The 23,150-nt window shown below is 33.9% G+C and overlaps 1 protein-coding gene across 1 annotated transcript; it reads right to left on the bottom strand.

The window, feature by feature from the left end:
* Window positions 1-1,752: 1,752 nt before the first annotated feature.
* LOC134234256 (uncharacterized) lies at window positions 1,753-21,340 on the bottom strand. The gene is made up of 11 exons (XM_062716307.1): window positions 21,323-21,340; window positions 20,987-21,085; window positions 17,141-17,239; window positions 16,767-16,865; window positions 16,309-16,407; window positions 16,004-16,102; window positions 14,448-14,546; window positions 14,124-14,201; window positions 9,963-10,106; window positions 9,605-9,745; window positions 1,753-5,196 (listed from the first exon to the last, which is right to left on the bottom strand). Exons 1-11 carry the CDS (start codon window positions 21,338-21,340, stop codon window positions 2,284-2,286), a joined length of 3,888 nt encoding a protein of 1,295 aa, XP_062572291.1. The 3' UTR covers window positions 1,753-2,283.
* Between the last annotated feature and the right edge of the window lie 1,810 nt (window positions 21,341-23,150).

Genomic DNA, 23,150 nt, shown 5'->3' with positions numbered 1-23,150 from the left:
TGACCAATCAGCTGAATGAGTATTGCATTGTGGGTTACTACGAATACTACAGTAATTTTACGCTTGAAAAAAAGGAAAATCTTATGGAAATGAAAAGCATTTTTAAAAATATTATTTTCATGTTCATAATGTGAAAAAATCCATTTGTTAAATAAACAGCGGAAGTCTAGGTTTCTGAAAGTCATACTGCAAAAGCGATTTGCGTCTGTATTAATTCCTTTGTTGTACTATCAGTGAATACAATTGCCAGGTGAATTCCCTGGCCGAACTCGTGATCACGAACGTAAACAAAGTTTTGTCCATTTAAATGCATAAGAGATGCTGCTCGTTTTCCTTACCCTTGAAGTGCTGGTGTTCTGAACTAGACACAAACTAGATTTTATTAATTAAACATTTTTTCCATTTAACAATGAATTAAAAACGCCCGTAACATCTTTCATAGTTTCTTATCTTTGTATTTTGTTCGTAAGAACATTTTTTTTTTTTTGCAGTCCATTAACATTAACATAGATTAACTACGTGTTCGAAGTAAAATGTTAACATGTAAACGTTGCTATTCATTCATTGGTCATTTGCTTGTGGTAAGATCCTCTGTGCACATTTATAACAATAGCCATATAAGGCAAACAAAGGTTTGTCAGTGTTGATGATAATGCACATTTTTTACCAGCGATTCAGTCACTAGTGAGCTCAAATTTTCGCCGAAAAGTATAAGATATATTGTTATTTTAACACCCCTTCCTTTAGCCACCCTTTTTCTGTTGAAAATCGTGAGAGTCTTTCAGAAAGGTCTATAAACATTTATTACAGGACATGTTTTCAAAAGAAACAGGCTATAGCAATATCATGTTTACTGTCAATTTTATTTATAAAACCGGTTCTACCCTATAACCTTTGAATAGATCAACCTAAACCATGTGTCTTGAATTTAAATCACAATAACATTAGTAGGGGTGTGTATGTAGGAAACCATGATTGCAAACGGCAGATTATCAAATATAATGCAAGTATCCTATGGCAGTCAAGTTTGCATTTTATAAAATTATAATTACTTGACACATGAGTTTGGAAAAATGAACTACAGAGTGTGAATTTGGTATATAATGTCTTCCATCCATCTGTCCCTCCATTGCACTGGCATTAAGTGCATTTTCAAAATAACTGTTCAAGATACAGAGTATAAATCAAACCTCAAACAGATACATGTACATATTCATGGGAGTTATTCAACTGTGTCAAAATTTTGTGACCTTGATTTGCAATATAACTTTGACCTCCAAATCAATTGTTTTGCATTAAGAGCATCTTTGTTCAACATATTATGTAAACAAGTACTGGTAATGTGATTTATATTTCTGAATGTTGGTAATTCCCCTTGGTAGCATTCATTGTTTTGGCTTCAGAGTGCAGAAGCCAAATTTTGTCAACAGCATTTACCTCTTTTCCTTGCATGATAAAAAAAGCATCATCAATGGTCCAAACACCGGTATAGTGCATGAGATAATCAAGCTAGTTGGAAGTGAAACAAACAACCATTGCCTCACCTTAACCTTGTCAATGATGCAGTTAGAAAAAGGCAAAATAAACACCCAATAAAGTATAACAATTTTTATTCCACTTTGAAGAGGATTTTTTCATGAGATTGGAATGTCCAGCATATAATAAAATTATGTTAACAGACATCACAGTTTAAAAATGGATTGTAAAAACATCAGGTTAAAAAAAGAAATTGTGCATTTCTCAAGTAAATATAGCAGGACTTAAATGTTAATTTAAAATGAAAAAAGAAAAGTTTAATAATTAAAATCTTGCACATAAACTTTATCCATCCTTTCACTTTTCAATAAAATTTATGTTTCACTATTATGATAGGTCTGATTAAAATTTCTTATATCAATTAATATTACATTAAAATAATTTGTATATTAAAGACAATACATGTACACACATTCTGATAAAGTGTAACCAGCACTTGATTTAAATTGGAAGTCAACCATTCACAGAAGCAAACAATGTCTGCATCCTATAATATATTTACATGTTTTCTGTACAAATTTTATGAACACAATTAAAATACAAAAAGAATTTTTTTCCACATAAATAAGCACCAACAATACATATAGTTTGGAATGCTGGTAATAAAATATATACAAAATAATTATCTACAAGAATGCCATTATAAATTATGCAATTGTATTTATAACATTTGCTGCCATATTTCAGAACAATCAATGGTATAAACAAGGTTAAATGTAATCATATGGAAGGTCAAAGGTCATAACCTCACACATCACTTCCTCTTATATAACTGGGAAGATGTCGAAAGTTATTATAAGTCTGGTTAGCCTGATAGCTGTGGTATTGTGGGTTATGCTGCTGGTACTGATGATTCATGTTGTGGGGACTATATCCTGGAGGGTTGTAATTTTTGTCCCTGGGCCCTTCATTATACGGTCCCTCTTGTAATCTCACAGCTGCCTCCTTCAGCTTCTTTTGATACCACCCCTCCACATGAGCCTGTAGGTTTTGTCCATGGTTAACAGCCTGTGCTATGTCTTGAATCTGTTCGTAGTCATCATGCGTGGCAGCTGGGTGGGGGGAGTGGTTGTTACTAGATGCAGACAAACTGTGGTCATGGTCAGTACTGAATGATGAGGAAGGAGTCCCACTGTTACTGGGGACATTTCCATTATTAGCCCTGGAGCCGAGGATTTTACTACTGTACCCTGAGTCTGGGTTACTACTAGAATCCTCTTTATTGTAGGCGTTTGGGTAGTTAGACACAGCCTTTGGACTGTTAGCACTACGTAGGATAGCTGGAGAGGCATTCAGCATGGTTCTACGAGGAGTTGTGAATCCACCCTCATCATCGCTGTGGTCTCCTTTGTCCAGTAGATTAGACTCAGACTTACTGAGCGAGTACTGACCCTGGGAGACTGGGTTCACAAGGTACGTGCTGTGAGGTTTTCCCATTGGTGAGCCATTACCATAGCGATAGGAAGAGACATCCCTCACAGAGGCGTAAGGATTTTCTCTGATGTTCCCATGGGTTCTGTATGGTCCACCTTTCTTATCAAAGTCAATAGCACTTCGTCGTCCCTCGTATGGACCTTTCATTGTCATATACCCACTCTCTGTCTGTGCACCTCTGTTTGGAACTGGTTGGTTTCCATATTTCAGGAGAGGGGAATTTCTAGCTTCACTTGAGTACTGATTCATAGATGGATTAATATTTGGTCTAGAGCTAGGTCTAGGTTGAGGCTGTGGTCTCTGCGAGGGTATTTGGGACTTATCACTAATGTGAGGGTTACTTGCAAAAGAGGTCGAGGGTGGATGGAATTTTTTCAGGTCATGAGCTGATGTGATATCACTGTCCAAGAGACCTTCAGATGACCTTGCCCTTTGTCTAACAATAGGCTTCTCGGACATTGACACATACAAGTCATCTCTTGGTGTCTCATTTCCTGGATTGGACTTGTTAATCTCATTTGGTTTTGGATATTCAGTTTTTACTGCAGCGAAGTAGCTGTAGGTCTGTTTATTATCTAGTTCATCATGTGGTGTTCGAGATCTATTAGGTAATTGAGCATAAGGACTCTCAAGCTCAGTGTTTGAACTAGGTCTTGGTGTGGACGCTTGGAGGACATTGTCTGAAGTGGAATTTGGCACAGAAGTGGAAGGGTGTGGTTTGTCACTAGGTTTGGTGTTATCGTAACCGAATGTTGTGAATGTCGGTTTTGGGGGGATAAAGGGACGGTCGGAACGGCCGGAGCTGGGTCGGGAGGAATCCTGGGGGCCCTGACCAGCTCCGACGGAGGACACGCTAGAGTTTAGATTGCCTCCGGAGTTTGTATTTGAGGGCCCCCTTTCTGGGAAACTCTGCCGAGATTCGATGTTTCTCACAAATCCATTTGAGGTTACTCCCCTTTCTGGAACACTCTGTCTTGGTGCTTCTCCACGTCTGAAAACCTCAGCTTGTGAGGATCTTAGAACAGCACCAGAATTGTCTGTTTGACTCCGAGGTAGTGATTTATTCACCTGTTCCTGGTTTACTGGGACACCCTGAGTTTTAGGATTTGTTTCGTGATTTTGCATGTTACGATACTGTTCGTGATGCCACGTCTGAGACTGGGGGATACGTTTTGGGACCGCCCCCTGACCTGAGTATTGATGAGGACTTCTGTAATCTGGTACAGTCTGTGGATGAACAGCCCCCTGCATGTGATAAGGACTGTTCATGTGAGTAGGCCTAGAACTGTGAGGAGGAATCTGTTCATATTTGGGATTTTGTGAACTTTTAGGTGTTCCTGATGTATGGGGGAAATCTCGAAAACTTCCATACACAGGATCTCCTCTGTTTTGAACACTGGGGGAAGTTCCACGGGGAAGTGGGTGGGGGGAATAGTTCCTGGAAGGAGGTCTTCCCTCACTTTGTCTTGTTGGCACAGAATTCTGAGACAGTTGATGACCATTAGGAATAGGTGAATCCTTGAGATTGTTTGACACATGAGTTAATTCCCTTGGTGGATTTGAAATATGAACTTCAGCATTAGTCCTCACTTGATCTTGATCACTGAAAGTAACAGTCCTTGTCTCTGGCACATTATGACTAGATCCTCTGACACGATATGCATTAGTCCTACTGTAAGATGGCATTTGCCAAGCACGAATTTGCTGCATTGCTTGCTGTCGAGATTCGTAAAATGCCTTCTTGCGAAACCCTTTCCCACTGTGATTGTCAGACTGTGACAAAGTCTCGTCCGACCTCGAACGAAATAAACGTCCATTTTCTGTCTGATGAATTTCGGAGAAGATATTATTGCTTGGCAGTGCCGTGTCGTCGTGATGATGTTCCAGACAATGTCCATAAGATCCTAGCTTATCCTCCAGCCATTCATGGATGTCCACTCTGAGGTTTCCCTGGCTGTGCTGGATGAAGGCCCTCTCCTCCTCGAATCCTCGCCGCAGCCTCTCCTGACACAGTACCTCCTCCTCCGCGAGTCGTTGACTGGTCCTCTGGTCTACTTCTCTCACCTGCTGCGTCGTTCTCTGGTCGATCTGATTCAGGCGGTTATTGAGGGCACGATGGGAGGCCTCAATGTGGTCGTAAATGTGTTCATGATTTGTATGAACCTGATGTTCCAGTTTCTTTAAGGTTGGCATGCACTGACAGATTGGGGTGTATCCAATAGGTCCCTGGAAGTAAAAAATAAATTAATGGCTTGCAAGTTAATATAATGAACACTGGATATAAAATAGCAAGAATCCCTGCCAACGAAAAAATGCAGATTCAGCAAAATTACATTAACAAAGAGGACTGTTGATTGTTTGAAAATTTACTACATTTATAAAATTCATATTCTTACATTTACTTTCATAAAATTTCCAAGTAACGGAGGTTTAACAATAATTACGTAATACTGACAATTTCATTAGACAGACAACAAAAAGTGTTTCTTTTAAATAATACTATTTTCCCCTTCCCCTAGTACAAATATATGAGGGCTGTTCAATAAATACTGTCCTGAACTGTATAACATACAATACAGATATCATATGACATTAAACTTGACTTTCTCTCATTACTGAAACTTTAATGAACTTATAACAGTTTATGTGACCACTTTTCATCACATAGTTTCATCGTGAGAAGCTGGGAAACAAGGGCTTTTCGAGACACTGCATTATAAATGAATGGTAAAGAATCAGTAAACTAGAGTGAAAATAAAGGCTACATTAAAGCTGCTGTAAAACTTGTTAAAATCCCAAAGAAATATTCACTGAAATATGTGTCATTTACAGCAACCGATGCCTGTTCTATAGACAAATTAGCAGGTGGATTTCAATGATAAAAAATTAAATAATGGGCATCAAAAATGGGTACCCTCCTTGCCAACAAAAATTATAACAACTTATGTACTGATTGCCAAATTTCAACAAATAATATTTGATGATTTATGATAAGACACATAGCAAATTTGATAGACATTATATCGGGAGTAATTTACACTGTTTTTAAGAAAAGTTTGACAGTAAAAAAGCTTGGGACTCAAAGGTCACCCTATATTTTGAAAAATGAGTGAAAACGACGGCGTGTTCAAAAGTCTTAACAGTTACTTTAAAATATCAGTAATTGTAGTTATCCACATTTGTTTTATATTCAAACAGATATTGGAACATGAATCTATTGCTTAAAATCATCAAAACAAAATTCACCATTAAATGTACTTGATAACCAGAAGTCTCTGTTGAGACTGTAGCTCTACTGGTTTATACTTAAAACAAAGGAAGAGAAAAGTAGCAGTTGGGACTTGAGACTTTAAATCAGCAATAAATAGAAAAATGATCCTTGCCACTCATCAAAATAAAAACCAATGCACAGAATTATGTATCTTAGTATAGTCTACTTGTGTGCCAAGTTATACTGAAATCAGACCAAAACTGTAGGAGGAGTAGCATTTTGAAAGAATTTCACAGAAATTTCTATTTTTAGTAACCATGGCAACACCGTTCATTGAAATCAAAAACCGATGCACAGAATTATGTATCTTAGTGTAGTCTACTTGTGTGCCAAGTTATACTGAAATCGGAAGAATCTGTAGGAGGAGTAGCATTTTGAAAGAATTTCAAAGAAATTTTTATTTTTAGTAACCAAGGCAACACCGTTCATTGAAATCAAAAACCGATTCACAGAATTATGTATCTTAGTGTAGTCTACTTGTGTGCCAAGTTATAATGAAATTGGACCAAAACTGTAGGAGGAGTAGCATTTTGAAGAATTTCAAAGAAATTTCTATTTTTAGTAACCACGGCAACACCGTTCATTGAAATCAAAAACCGATGCACAGAATTATGTATCTTAGTGTAGTCTACTTTTGTGCCAAGTTATATTGAAATCAGACCAAAACTGTAGGAGGAGTAGCATTTTGAAAGAATTTCACAGAAATTTCTATTTTTAGTAACCACGGCAACACCGTTCATCGAAATCAAAAACCGATGCACAAAATTATGTATCTTAGTAATGATTGTGTGCCAAGTTATATTGAAATCGGACCAAAACTGTAGGAGGAGTAGCATTTTGAAAAATTGTTTACAGACAGACAGACAGACAGACGGACAGACAGACAGACGGACGGACGACGGACGCATTACTATCGCATAAGCTCTTCTGGTCTCTGACCAGTAGAGCTAAAAACGGCGAAGGTCTGACAAAAGCAAAGTTATGCAAGAACACAAAGACATATTTATATGCAATTTTCTTAAATATTAGTGGTATTGGTGTTCAAATTCGTATTCGGGGAGACAGTTCAATATCTGGAGGAGTCTAGAAAGCAATTTTTTGGCAAAAAAATCGAAAGGTTTATTAAAGGAAGGACCCAGAATCAGGAATCCACTACACTGAATTTCTTCATGTCAGCGTCCAAACCGCATGCCCTGAAGAGTAAAGGGGTTTTCAGGATAAACAGAAAGTTATTGTTTTTTCACATAAACAATATTTGCCAGATATTTGACCTTCTGACTTGTTTCTATTTCCAAACTTGAAAAAAACAGCTTCAGAAGGAAAAAACAAGTCCAGGAAATCATTGAATCTGCCATTTACCAGTATACTAAGGTTCATACCCAAAAATGAGTTCTAACCAGAAGTCTCTGTCGAGACTGAAGCTCTGCTGGTTTGTACTTATAGCAAAGGAAGAGAAAAGTACTTAAGCAGTTGGAAATTGAAACTTTTCAACAGCAATAAATAGAATAATGATCCTTGATTAAGTCTCTTTATGTTCTTAGTGCAGTCTACTTGCATGCCACATTTATATTATAATCAAACTAAAATAGTATTTGGAGTAGCATTTTGAAAGAATTTCACAGAAATTTCTATTTTTAGTAACCACGGCAAACACCGTTCATCGAAATCAAAAACCGATACACAGAATTGTGTATCTTAGTGTAGTCTACTTGTGTGCCAAGTTATATTGAAATCAGACTAAAACTGTAGGAGGAGTAGCATTTTGAAAGAATTTCACAGAAATTTCTATTTTTAGTAACCACGGCAACACCGTTCAACGAAATCAAAAACCGATACACAGAATTGTGTTTCTTAGTGTAGTCTACTTGTGTGCCAAGTTATACTGAAATCAGACTTTAAAACTGTAGGAGGAGTAGCATTCTGAAAGAATTTCACAGAAATTTCTATTTTTAGTAACCACGGCAACATCGTTCATCGAAATCAAAAACCGATACACAGAATTATGTATCTTAGTGTAGTCTACTTTTGTGCCAAGTTATATTGAAATCAGACTAAAACTGTAGGAGGAGTAGCATTTTGAAAGAATTTCACAGAAATTTCTATTTTTAGTAACCACGGCAACACCGTTCAACGAAATCAAAAACCGATATACAGAATTGTGTATCTTAGTTTAGTCTACTTGTGTGCCAAGTTATATTGAAATCAGACTAAAACTGTAGGAGGAATAGCATTTTGAAAGAATTTCACAGAAATTTCTATTTTTAGTAACCATGGCAACACCGTTCATCGAAATCAAAAACCGATACACAGAATTATGTATCTTAGTGTAGTCTGCTTTTGTGCCAAGTTATATTGAAATCAGACTAAAACTGTAGTAGGAGTAGCATTTTGAAAGAATTTCACAGAAATTTCTGTTTTTAGTAACCACGGCAACACCGTTCATCGAAATCAAAAACCGATACAAAGAATTATGTATCTTAGTGTAGTCTGCTTTTGTGCCAAGTTATATTGAAATCAGACTAAAACTGTAGGAGGAGTAGCATTTTGAAAGAATTTCACAGAAATTTCTATTTTTAGTAACCACGGCAACACCGTTCATTGAAATCAAAAACCGATAAACAGAATTATGTATCTTAGTGTAGTCTACTTGTGTGCCAAGTTATATTGAAATCAGACCAAAACTGTAGGAGGAGTAGCATTTTGAAAGAATTTCACAGAAATTTCTATTTTTAGTAACCACGGCAACACCGTTCAACGAAATCAAAAACCGATACACAGAATTGTGTATCTTAGTGTAGTCTACTTGTGTGCCAAGTTATATTGAAATCAGATCAAAACTGTAGGAGGAGTAGCATTTTGAAAAATTGTTTACAGACAGACAGACGGACAGCTAGACAGACAGACGGACGGACGACGGACGCATTACTATCGCATAAGCTCTTCTGGTCTCTGACCAGTAGAGCTAAAAACAATCAGAAATTGGATAAAAAATGTTATGCACAGGTGTTTGAATTAAGAGAGATTAATAAGTAAAATCATGAAGACTAAATCATTGAAAAGCGTCATTTGCACCTTTCTGAGCACCGAGGACATTATTTATTGAACAGCCCTCGTATGTACTTGTAATAATTCCAGATGGACATCACAAAGAAGTCCAATACTATAAATCTATTTTAAAAGAATGGTGTATAATTGCACTGATTCAAGCATATAAGCTTTATGTAACTGCTAAAGTATACGAGACTCTTCATGCCTATACATGCAGAATACTAAATGCCTGTATATACTATTAAACAAGATCTGCATTAAATGCCTGTGTAGAACTATGAGACAAGGCCTGTATGACACAGAAGACTACGTTACCTGTTTGATGTTCCCCGCTAGATCCCTGTAATACTGGACTCCTGGTTTAGGGACGTACTGGCTGAAGAAGCCCTGGACAGAGGGGTCTGTTTTCCCCGTGTTAGGGGTCGACGGGGAGTCTGTTTTATCTTTCTCCTTGTCCTACAATATTATAGGAAGATAAAAATAAAACACTGAAGCAGTTCTATAATAATATTTATTCAAGAAAAAACTACACTGGAATGTAACCAACTGATCTCAAAAAATGAAAAAAGAAAACTGACTTAGTTTATGTGGCCTATGCAAATATACATTCATAATTTTTTCTTTACAAAATAATAACACTGATCAAAAATAGGATGAGATGCATTTTACAAACCTTTTTCTTCTTTTTGAAAAAGTCAAAGAATTTTTTCTCTTGTTTGACCGGTTTAGGGGGGACTTCTTCCTCAGGGACAACTACTGGTCCCTCCAGATCTATAGGGTACTCCTTAAAGTTCACCGTCTTAGCGGGGGTCTTAGGCTGTAACGAGAACAAAAATTAACATGTCAAACCTGTCGTCATCTACAGGCAATGGCAAGCAATATCTGCAAAAACTATCAAACAATCATAGGACTAAATACATTGTTCTATTCTAATTCATATTGTCAAAAAATAAACTTTGGGACTTAAAAAAATGAAAAGGCAGATTTATTTTCTAGTACATGTATTTTGTAAACCTCTGCTTCATTAAATAAACTTCATTAAAATTAAATATCACCATATAAAATAAACCTTCGATCTATGATCTTACTGAGAAAACACTGCTGTTTAAAGAAAAGTCCAGAATGTTCTGGTATTCATGGTAACTGTCGTTAGGGATCACATGAACACTATCGTCATGAACAAGTTGCAGCCTCTCTGTCGGCAAAATTTGCATGAGATCATGATTTGGGATACTGAGTTTCATTTGGGATTCCATAATGGCCGAGTCATGAACAAGACAAATTAACATACTGTCCTCTATATCTGAACACAGATGATGCAATAAGACTTTCTTCAATCCCTTGACCATTAAAAGTCCTTTTGTTTTCTAATATCCTTTAAACTATGAGACTTTTATCATTCAACATTTGAACATTCCTTGATATATCATACAAGATTCACAAAGGTTCACTTTTAGTTTATCCACATCTGCTCACAACAAACCCTTAGGACTGAACTGCCAGAGACACTTGGTTCTAAGATAATATAAAAGTTATAATAGGACGATTGTCGGAGAGCGAACACAGTAATGACAGGATAGGAGGTGTGCACTCTCAATCACCTATCATAAGACACAATATAATTATCACTGATCACCACACGTCCACAAAAAGTCCCCACTGTCTACCATCCACAGGCTTAGGTCAGGGCTATAATTAACTACCCCCAGTCTGAACACTATCGTAATCACAATGTAAGACTGTGAAGTAATGATGGACCACACTCTCCCCGGCTTTAACACTGTCCCTCTCTCTCTCCTTTGTGAGGTGGCAGTAGATTGGAGAATGTCAATCAGCATGACTTGGGGACATGAGCCGACATTTTTACAAACCTTTGTAGATCAAAGTGTGAGGGGTGATGTAACAGGCCCTGATTGAAGGAACACGACCTTAGAGCCCCCTGTGGGTGATAATGACAAGTGTAAACAGCCCAGTGACAGACAGGAGAGGGGCACATTAAATTATAATGGTTATCACTGTGTCTGAGCAACAGCCTGGATGCTACTACAAGAGACCATTTCCTAACTTCAAAGAAGTCAAGTGAAGAACCTTATATGTATAAAGTTAGACCTATCAGATAAACACTACACATTATACTTGAACAAATTTTGGTGTTCAATGCAAATGATTCAAAATTTTTAGTACTTATAACTGAACTTACTTTAATTTAAAAAGGAAAACTGTTGACTATCCAAATTTTAAATTAAATTGACATTCTAAGAAGTAAATGTATGTAATCTCATAATTAATATACTATTTCATATAATGCATTATTTCATGATCTTTGCAAATTTAATGGACTTTTTTTCATATAAAAAAGCTGGATATTTAGGTTTAAAAAAATTATTTGTTTAAAAATATTAAAAAATTGGATATTCTTTTGAAAATCTCACTCTTAATGAATTAATGCAGAAATGACATATCATATATTTCACACATAGGGGTTAATTTAGAGAAATTATATTTTAATTTGATGTATTTTTAATGTAAAATCCCATACTACTATGAATCTAGCCTTGAGGTATTATGTAACGTGTCACTTGGGTTCGTATTTCACGTAATTAAATACTATGCTGGGTTTTGATGGGAGAGATTAAAATTTCTCAGGTAAAGTTACTAATTACAAAAAGTTCACCTGCGGCTTCATTTTCATTTCATTCACAATCAGCTGACTTAATTTTAAGTGCACATTGACCTCCATTCTCAAATTTGTATTATTTTTTCTTAGATATTGATCGCCCCAAAAATCTTCATTCAATTTGAACTTTATTTACTGGGAACTTTTATTTTTATAGAAAACTAAAAATTGAAGATCATATCCTTTTTGTGGCAATTTTGTAGCTGTGTATATTACAGAGTTTGAAGTCGAACATGCCTTGGATATAAATGTTAAAATGAAAGTTCTTTTTTCAATGAATTAAAGTTTCTAAAACGAAAGAACTAGATGCTTTTTTTTTATTTTAAAAAATGTAACAAGGACCCAGGATTACTGCGCAATAAAAACTTGGTGTTACACAAACTTCTGTATTTAGGAAACATAAAAAAGGTGTCCAAAGGGATTATTGTTAATTTATAACCATATTTTAGACATAAATTCTTCTAATTTATTGTGAGTAATTCAAATATGCAAGAGCATGATCTTTCACTTTAAATTTGATATAGATTAAAGGGCATTAAAAACTTGGGTATTTAGTTTCATTAGTCAAATTTTTAACTCCTTGTCAATTAAAATGCCGTGAAATTTAAATCTACCAGTAATAAAGTTAAAGTTATAAAAAAATAAGAATGTAAAAAATAAACTCAGGCATCTGAAAGCATCATATTTTTACCAATCTTTCAGTATGCTTAAATTTACAAAATAAGTTTTTTCCCATACAAGTTTTATATATATATGAAAATGATAAGAGGAAGATTCTTCCACCAAACTTTGCAAAAACACAAATCCCCCCCCCCCCCCCTTTTTTTCCTACCCCAAAATAAGTTTACAGGAATTTGACATGCAAAATATATTTTCTTTTCTCACATTAAGCCAAATAATTGGTTTAGGCCAAATCTTTGTTTGACTTTTATAGTTACATATAGGGATGTGTGATTTTATCGGTATACCGGTAAATCGTGATACGGAGACTTAAATACCAGTCTTTAGGTACACATTATAAAGTCCAGAAATTATTCATTTATTTGTTCAATCATTCAAATTACAATTACAGAAAGTATAAAATATGTTGTAAAAAGTGAAAAGAACGGCATCATACCGACAATCATAATTGATTTTATATACATAAAAATTTCAAGAAAGTAAAATTTCGTTTTTCTAGCATATTTATTAGAAAAATAATAACTTTTCATATAAAATCATTGTAAAAACTGCTTTTAAAAATATCATGATATTATCGTGATATTGTGGGAAAAAAATCGTGATATATCGCGATACGAAATTTTTGGCGATACCCATCCCTAGTTACATAGAGTCTTAAATAGTAAAGTTCATAACCACAGTTATACATTTTATTTTTGTAGTACAGCCCCCTTCCATTTTCGTGGTATTGTGAGGGGCCAATGTCTGGTGATTTAGAGGTCAGTATTTATTTGTAGCTAATAATGGACAATAATGTTTACAGACCACAGAAATAAATCACATACAGCCTGTAAACCTATCACAGAGACAATTCTTCTAAGCTAAATGACAGACATTTTATGACCTGTATTCTGATTTACTTTTTGCTGAATTAAGGCAGACAAAATGGACATATTTTTGTATGTTAAGAATCCCCATGAATTGTCTGGAATTCTGCAGTTACTTTTTTTTTTACCTAACACAAAAAATATTTTGAAATATTTTACTGCAAATGTGTTTTTTTTTTAAGTTGAAAGCCTAAATTTTACTCATCACTTTATTTATGTCAAAACATACCCATGCATATTATATTCTCAAAATTCTGGTATACATTCCATTAAAATGAACATATAAAAGCAGTTTAGAGAAAGTCCTTAAAAAACTCAGTACCCTAGAGAAAGAGGAGATAATCAGGATAGTTCAATATCCTAGTGAAGAGTTATCTACCCTTGAGAGGAGGGAGATAAACAGGATAATTTAATATCCAAGTAAAGAGTTACCTACCCTTGAGAAAGAGGAGATAATCACTACAGGATAATTCAATATCCTTGTGTAGAGTTATCTAACCTTAAAAAGGGGGAAAATATCAGGATAATTCAATATCCTAGCAGAGAGATACCTACCCTTGAGAAGTAGAGATAATTTGATAATTTAATATCCAAGTGAAGAGATACCTACCCTTGAGAATGAGGAGATAATCAGGATAATTTCTGGGTGTTGTTTCCTCTCAGCCACATCCTTGGCTGTTTCCTCTTGCTGCAATCAGCACATAATATTCAAATTATATATCAAATACATATTAAAATCTTTGCTTGAATCATTTTATCAGCAATTGGGATTTGTAGAGTTTTATGTAACAAAAGATAAGAAACCTTTATCAGTAAAAAGTTAATAATTGGTAAAAAAATAACAGGAAAAGATAATTTAATTGGTATAAATATATATAATGGAAAGCATTTTGAACATCTCATAAAACATTCTTAAACTGATTTTCAGCTGTACCTTGTTTTTAATTTTAACATCAATTCCAGCATCCACTAACAGTTTGGCAATTTTCCGTCGCTTCAAAGCTGATGCGATGTGAAGTGCCGTGTCGCCATTCTACAACATAAATGATAATTGTCAGATAAAATACTTAATAGTAAAATAAAACTAATATATATATATCTTCAATATAAAAATATAATGTAAAATATCACATATTTTTGAGAGATCAAATTTTCATGTTTTTGGGAAAATATATTGGTTCATTTGTGGTTAGAGAATTGTTCAAAAAAGTTGCATTTTATGGTTAACATAAATTCTTAGGTCCCCTAATACCTTGAAAACAACAAAAAATAATCCCCAATGAAAATTAGTGATTTCACATTAACTTGAAAATTCCATTACTGTTTAATTCTAATGGCAACTTGAACTGTCATTTTAAAGGTAAACCTAGTATATCTGAGGACTATTTTCTTAAAAAATATATCTGTAGTTAATTGCAAGTTTCTAATTAAATTTATTATTCCCTAACATGTTTTTCTGTTGTAAACAGCCCCCATATAAAGTATTGTGATGTTAATTTCATTGCTGGTATTACATCATCTGTCAATATAGGGCTTTATTTCGTTTGGATTTATCACTTCACAGAACAATTCTTATTTCTGCTTTATCACTGCTCTAATCTACTGTTACTAACTTAATCTATGACCATTGTAATCTCAATGAATATCAAAAACCTTGAGCATCAAAAAAAAAACGTCAAACTTATTTTTCCTGTAATTTATGCACACCTTAAGATAAAAAAAAATATCTTCCAAAATTGAAAGAAACTGTAGTTATACCCCGCAAAAGCACTAAAGTCTGCATGCAAAAAAAAGACAACAAAGCGCGCGGGACACGCCCCCAACTGAAAGCAGCAAAACCCAGGAGACAATATACTGCAGGTCGCAGTAATTCTATTCCTACAAGTGTCATGTGTTATCAAAACAGAAATCATTCTGGTTGATGGGACTGGGGTGTAATATCGACTGAAAGGATCCCTTTACATTGTGTGTGAAATAAAAGTCCTCTACATGCAATCTATAGACGGCGAATGCCTACAACAAGCCAATACTCAATGCGTTTTTTTGACATTCACATGAACATATAAACCATCAGCCATGTATATACATGTATAATAAAAATATCATTGTCCGCCGGTAAGAGTACAATAATGGGGTATAAACAGACCATAACGTTCTTACTTATGATGGTGATTAATGTAATTGATATTTTTAGGAATCATGGCAATACCACATTATTTATTTTCCCATGCATGCATGATTCAACTCTATCTCATGTCATAAAGAAATGCTAAATTAGGGCTTTTACAAAGAAATGCTAAATTTATATGTAATACATATATCAAGAAGCACATTTAAGGAAAAATTGCACATGCCAAGCATTATCCAAATAAACAAATTTTAATAAAGACCTTCTTCCACTCAAAAGTTACAATTTTACTACAAAAACAATCATAATTATTTAAAAAATGAGGATATAAATTTTTTACAGAAAAAGAAATAACTATATACCTTGTTTTGTTCGTTAAGACTGCAGCGTGCACTGATGAGGATTCTGGTCACGCCCGCATGACCGTATCTCGCGGCAGTGTGTAGCGCTGTGTCTCCATACTGAAATATAAATATCAATCATTGAAATATTTACAATATACTCAATTAAACATTTAAACAAAATATGTATTTACAGGATTATTTATCCTTTCTAAATGTATCAATTAATCTTTACCCTTTTAAAAAACATTCTTGAAAGTGTCATTCAAAATGTGAAACAGTGACCTTGACCCACTTAGTACAAATGTCAAGGTTACATCACTTACATTGTTTTTGATGTCAGGGTTACAGCCAGCCAGCAGTAGTATCCTGGTACTCTGGTTGTGTCCATTCTGAGCTGACAAATGGAGGGCAGTGAAACCAGCCTGAAAGAGAGCCATAGTGTACAGTCCAAGGCTTAAAATAGAGGTGTCATGTTATACATTACAGACTCTGACCATAGCAACAATCAGCAACTTAATAAAAACAGGCTATACAATCCCTCCCAATCTATCACCATTGATTAATTTTATTGGCTTTTAGATGAAGTAATTATTTTGATGGAAAATTGATCAGATATGATGGTAAAATGAGTGTTTCTCTGTTGTTCAATCATTGTGTAGGCCGGTCCGCATCACTGGAATTAATATTCCTTTGCTCATTTGATTGTAACTGGGTGTTATTTTATGTCATACATCAATATTAGAAGAAGTCACACAATACAGTAATACTATGAGTTAATTACCTTGTTAGTAATAACAATATTACAGTCGTATTTAATGAGGATATCTAGAGTTCGACTGAAGCCATGCCATGCTGCTTCATGGATTGCTGCATTCCCATTCTGCAAAACAATATTCAAATTATATATTTTTTAAAAAGATATATACACACATAACAATGACAAATGCTTAAAATACTGAAAAAGTGGTCATTCACTGTCATGCCTCAATTTTTTTTTTATCATTTCAAACAAAGAATAGATGACCTCCCAAAAATTTAAGAACTAAAAAAAATTGTCATCCATTCAAAATCCTTTCACTCCAAGTTTATATTAAGTTCAGCAAATTTATCTTAAAAAATCTACCATTTGTAGATTTTGCCTCTTATTTGTATTACCTCATCCTGAATGTCAATGTTGCAGTGTTGGTCAATCAGGAGCTGGATGACCTCTGTGTGACCTTGAGAGGAAGCTCTGTGAAGGGCAGTGTACTTGACCTTAAAAAAAAAAAATCAAATCGTTAGATTAATTAACAGATTTTTACAAGATTTTGATAACATTACAATCCAACTACATTTGTGAGCAAAATTATAAAAAAAAAACTTCAAATATGATTTAAAAAAAAATACACAAATTACATATACATAATTCTTATAGGCACTAATCACTCTTGCACCAAATAGTCCCTAACTTATGTGTACAACCCATCTTCACCAATATGATAAAACTGGCAATAAAAATCATTTAAAGGGAGACAACTTTGACAGGTAATCAAAATATTAGAAACCAAAATATGAGGTTATGCAATGGAATGCCTTTGTTTGCTTTGTTTTGAATCAATTACACAAAAAGTCCCATGCGGAGTTTTGCAGGTAGTTTATATCTGTGTCAATTGTGCAGCTGTTGGGAGTTTGTGAGAGAAATATTGACATAGACTGGTGAGTTGGCAGAGCTCTACCAAAGTCCTGTTAACATTGTAAACTAATATGTGTATCTCATATTTAATCACTCCAGGTCTCATGTTTACAATGAGTATATCCCGCCATAGAATCATCAGCACTTCAGGTGCTCGAGTGTTTATTGTGAGTTTATATGAGGTTTCAATGATAAATGCAAGGCCAGTAATGATTTACTTTTGTTAAATATCTGTCTTGACCTAATGATTTACATAACTTTTGTTTTTATTTATTATCACTTTAACCATGGTTTTTTTTTTTGCATAAAATATATTAAATATTGTCTGCACAAAATAAATAAATTCTCTGATAATAAAAAAAGGGGGGATAAATTGACAAAGGCATTCACATCAGACCCCCCCCCCCCAGTTTTAAGCTTTATTTAGGCTCATTGTCCCTCCAAATCTCACAAAAATAATATCTTTTGCAAGTAGTCAAGTCAAAGCAGCTAGCCTACATTTTTCACTAAATTAACAACTCTAAAGAAAATAAAATCCATGTCTGCTATTAAGGATATGAGTTATCTCTCTTATCAGAGAGTCAATGAACCTTAATTGGCATTATTACTGTAAATGTATTATATTTGGCATGTTTCATATTTGGCATAAATTTATTTTTCAACAGGAAAGCATAAATTCAATTTAGCGCTACATGTATTTGAATGTGCTAGGTAAACAACACATTTTGTTTTCCGGTAAAATCGCATAGAATAAAAGCTGCAGAGCTAAATGTAATTTGTTTACAGCATATGATTGTTTGTATTGAATGTTAACAGCCTGCAGGGTTTTTCAGTCTGTTTTAACAAATAAATATTAAAATGGTGTGTAAAAACATATTTTACATTAAAAATTATATAAAAATTTAAATAACACATATTTTTGAAAAAAAAAATATATAAATCTTTGTATTTTATGAATCTTTGAAATTAAATATTCATTTGATTTGGTCAAACTAGAGGTACTGTGGGCAATCAAGGAGACATATTTAAAATCTTTGATCTTTACAATGGCAATCTTAAAGATGGGCAATATTAAACCTCAGTGGTTTAAGAGGATTTGCCATCCAAAGGTTGTTGTCTAGAATTTAAACAAATGACACTCTTTACTCATATCTGTCCAATGCAGTTGAATGGTTGTGAAATGTCTCAATACATGTACATCCTGTTTAATTATACCTCACCAACTTATTACAGCTTTGTGATGCTGTAGAGATAAGATGCTGAAAAGCTTGGAATAATATCCATATTTAATAAACAATGATAATCTTCATAATAAAGCATGCATAATTTATGGCATACAATAAAGCGAATTCAACCAACTGCTGTTGACAGAAATTTTATTATCTTGCAGTCAGACAGTATGATAATCTATTACGCAATTTTAATAAATATAATTAAAATTTCAAGATTTGCGAAGTGCAATAAAAAAAATCTAACCTGAATAGAACCTGCCTATCTTAATTACATGTACACGCTTTTGGACAGTATGACATTTATCTTTATTATTATAATGTTGTTTTTTTATGACAGTCCCAATTCTGAATTTATACCTATTACCAATACTGTGGTTTACGTATACATGTACATAGGTAGTCATTTTTTGAATTCTTGAGAAAAAAAATTATTCAGTGTTTTTTTAATGTACAGGGTTGTGTGTATTAAATTTTAATATGCCTTGTACAATGCACTTGTAAAAATCTGCAACTGCGTCAACCAAGAAAAAAAAAGGAAAGTTTAAATTCAATGGAAGATTTATGGAGCTAAACCTAGTAAATCACACCTCAATTTGGAATCATTTCTACATCTGCCAAAAGGAGACTGCAAAGCATTTAATTCATCGCAATAACGATCATAAGAATTATCCAGCAAACGAGAGGGCATGCAGCCTACCGATTTATATTGTGTCATTTTTATGATTTATGGAAAATCAAGAACTGTTAAAGGTCGTAATGTAAGGAACCTTTAAATCAATATTTCAGGATGCTTCATTTCCATAACAAAGGGAGTAAAATAATTAACTGGATATTGAAAACTCACTTTTGCATCATTCGTTATTTGGTTCTAAATCACATAAAAAAGCTATGGCTCATTAGCAGAGTTAATCAAGAAACATAAAACACTTTATCACTGATCAACAAATACGCATGCGCTATAAATAAAGTCACTTCCGCGGAAAAACTGTTCATGGTGTATGCCTCTGTCATATGGAAAAATGTTATTGTGTTTGTGAATAAAAAGAAATCTTAACATAATATTGAACCAACTTTCCTATACTATATTGTGTGTGATACCAAATTACTACATGTATTAAAATGCTGACAATAGGCCTATTAAAAAAAAAACACACAAAGTTTTTCGAGGTTTAATGTAATTTTTAGATTTTTTACTTAATCATATTTACCGGTTTTACCTCTGAAATTGCTGCATATACAGCAGTAGTTCTCAAACTGGATTGTATGTCATAACTGTTACATGTAAATTAAGATATTGTGATATGGTCTTGATGAAAACTTCTGCTGATCAAGTGATTTCACATATATACATAATTACATATAAAATACATGGAATTAACTGAAAACAATCTTTTCTCAAGTGTTATTTAATCCTTTCATAAGTACATGTATTTATTTTTATAAGTTATTTGTGTGTAAATAAACGATATCAGAGAGAGAGACCCCCCCCCCCCCACACACACACACACTCAAAAAAATGTGATAGATGCCAGGCTGGGCTTGCTTTTTCAACTTTGCCCTTGCCAACTTTTCATGAAAAAAATATTTCTTTGACCCGAAAGACGATGCTACAAATAGCTTTCTATCAGCCCTTTATATTTTATTAAACAATGACCATTTTTAAATACAGCCTGTATTTTTGTTGGATATCCTGCAAAAATATTTTGATATTTAAAACATCTGACCTCCAAAATGAACTATTTCTAACCCGATTTAGACACATCTCTGCAGTGTAAACTAAGACGCCATAGTGTAAACATTGCAATATCCATGACGTCACAATGCCTTTAGAACGTCGGAATACATGCATGAGGCTTTATTAGGACATTGACTGAATGAAGCTTTATTTTATTAGGTTACCTTTATTAGGTCAATGGAAGGGGTAGTTGCAGGATAAAAAAGCCAGTTTTGGGTAACCATGGACTTGTACACTGCATGGACAGCAGATGGACATACCCTGATCTTCTCTTCCTCCTCCCCCAATAAACACACACACACTTACAAACCTCAAAATCCTTCACTTTTTCATTTATTAATCAATGCAATCAGGTGACTTACATGGTCTTGAGCATCTGGTCGGCAGCCATGTTGAATCAGGAGCTGACAAATATCAAGATGGCCGTTCTGTGCTGCAAAGTGTAGAGGTGTTCTTCCCTCCTAAAACAAAGAATATTCAGGTCAAATTTTAAGTAAAAATCAGTACCATATAAGAACAAAAATTTGCAACAACTTTTGCTTTAATATATCCAAATATATCTTAAAGTTCAAATTAGCTTATGGTAATTTTATCTCTAGCTGTTAGTGTCATTTAAAACAAGAGGCCCATGGGCCATGAATCTCACCCGAGTCACTAATTGTTTCCCCTATATTCCTATGTAAAATTTGGTCACCTACACTTGTTACATTGTCCATCCCTTATGGTCAGGGTTTGAACAAACTTGAATCTACAATACCTAAGGATGCATGGCCCTTCATTTAAAGGTGTCTGGTTGAAAATGACCTAGTGGTTCTCGAGAAGAAGTAAAAAAATATGACAAGTTTACAGAGAAATGCTACATAAAATGTGATTTAAAAAGTTCACTTGAGTTTTCAGCTCAGGTGGGCCAAAAAAGAAAATCCTAAATAAACCAAGGAAAAAATTCTGTTGAAAGCTTTGTGAGCCTTTTTAGCACAGAGTTTATGAATGATATGTTAATCTCGCATAGCTCATTTTTCAACCTAATGCAAATCTTCTGTTAAAAAAATTAGGTTTACTTCCAATTTTAAACGTTTAATATTTTAATGAAATTCATTTGATCAAGTTAAGTAGGGGAAATTAGAAGCAGATGTACTTTGGTGACAAAGGTTTGCATTTTGGAGCATAATGCAGTGGGATTAAGGTGTTGACATAGATCAACAGTTTTTATGAGGGAGGAACTCAAAAATGTGACGTATTTATCATTATCTGTCATTTACATGCGAGTTACTAAGTATTAGGTCACCCCCCTTCATCTTCATTCTAACAATCAGCTTTCTAAAAAATTATAATTAAAAAAATGATCTTATCACAAAAGTTTTATTAAAACTCATAAAATGCTCCATTTCATATTTGCCATACATCTCTGAAAGGTTTTAAATTGCCTCATAAACTTTAAAAATTTCAGAGAAAGATATTTTTAAATTAGCATCATGAATTTGTCCTTATAAGTTTTAGCATATGTAATTTACACCTGTGGGATTTTCATTTTACCCAAAATAAATATTAAAGAAAATAATTTGAATGTCAAAATCAAAGACCAACATCTTAGGGTTAAAATAGGGTAGATTCCCGTAAGTGGATACCAGTCTAATTAAAATAAGATGTTCTGAATCTGCTGCTTCTTCTCAAACATCTAACAACATTCCCATTCAGGGTCACAATCATAGCAACCTCTTGAAACATTAACATTTTGGCCAATTAGATTCAAGCTTTTGTATACGATTCTAAAATTAGTTACGTCTTAACATTATTTATGCTCAGTAGTGACTAGCTGTCTTACATTGAATTAAGGTAATTTTGGTACAAATCGAGTCCACCAATCTGGCATTCTTAATTGAATAATTCAAACGAAAATGCACAAACTATACCAGATATCTGGCATGTCACATTCATACATAACAAGGCCTTTGCCATGCATATTTTTGCTTACTACAAAACTCCTTAATTTGGGCATTTAGGTTTGGCATTGAAAAAATAAATGCATCCAAACCATAAGACAAGATTTCAGAGGCGTAGATTTCATTAGTTAATACAAAGGTCACTCTTGCGTGACCCTAAATGGGATGTACCGGTAGTTTAATGTTTGAGAAGCGGTAGCAGATTCAGAACTTCTAATTTTTACATGTATTAGACATGATGGTGGATACCGTATGGTATTCAATAGTGTCTGGATCTATGTTAAAAACAAACATCAGACAAATTCTAAATCTTGTTAAAATAATAATTGCAATCTATTTTCCCATGATCGAGTTCTGTTAAAGAAATTTAAGTCGAACCTGTTTCTACCTTATTCAATATATAATTATATACCTATAATTGCCAGATTACAAATATGTACAATTATAAAAATTAGCATAACGTGTTGATTCTGAGAACATGATACATTCAAAAGCAAGGGCTGTGTCAGAATTTTAAATGTTTCAAATTCATAATTACTATCTAATATTGTTAACAAATGCATTCAACAACTAAAATATTAAAGAT

The sequence above is a fragment of the Saccostrea cucullata genome, unplaced genomic scaffold (assembly GCF_032062105.1).
Source record: "Saccostrea cucullata isolate Sc308-1 unplaced genomic scaffold, CSIRO_AGI_Scuc_v1 ctg4181, whole genome shotgun sequence".
Lineage (NCBI taxonomy): Eukaryota > Metazoa > Mollusca > Bivalvia > Ostreida > Ostreidae > Saccostrea > Saccostrea cuccullata.
This window is presented reverse-complemented; position numbering and strand designations above follow the sequence as displayed.

Bases quoted from the DNA above. Each gene is read 5' to 3' on its own strand.
- LOC134234256 (XM_062716307.1), bottom strand. The intron at 16,866-17,140 runs GTAATACAAATA...ATTGTTTTGCAG, and splicing joins ACATTGACATTCAGGATGAG to AATGGGAATGCAGCAATCCA. The intron at 14,202-14,447 runs GTACAGCTGAAA...TGCTGATTGCAG, and splicing joins ATGTTAAAATTAAAAACAAG to CAAGAGGAAACAGCCAAGGA.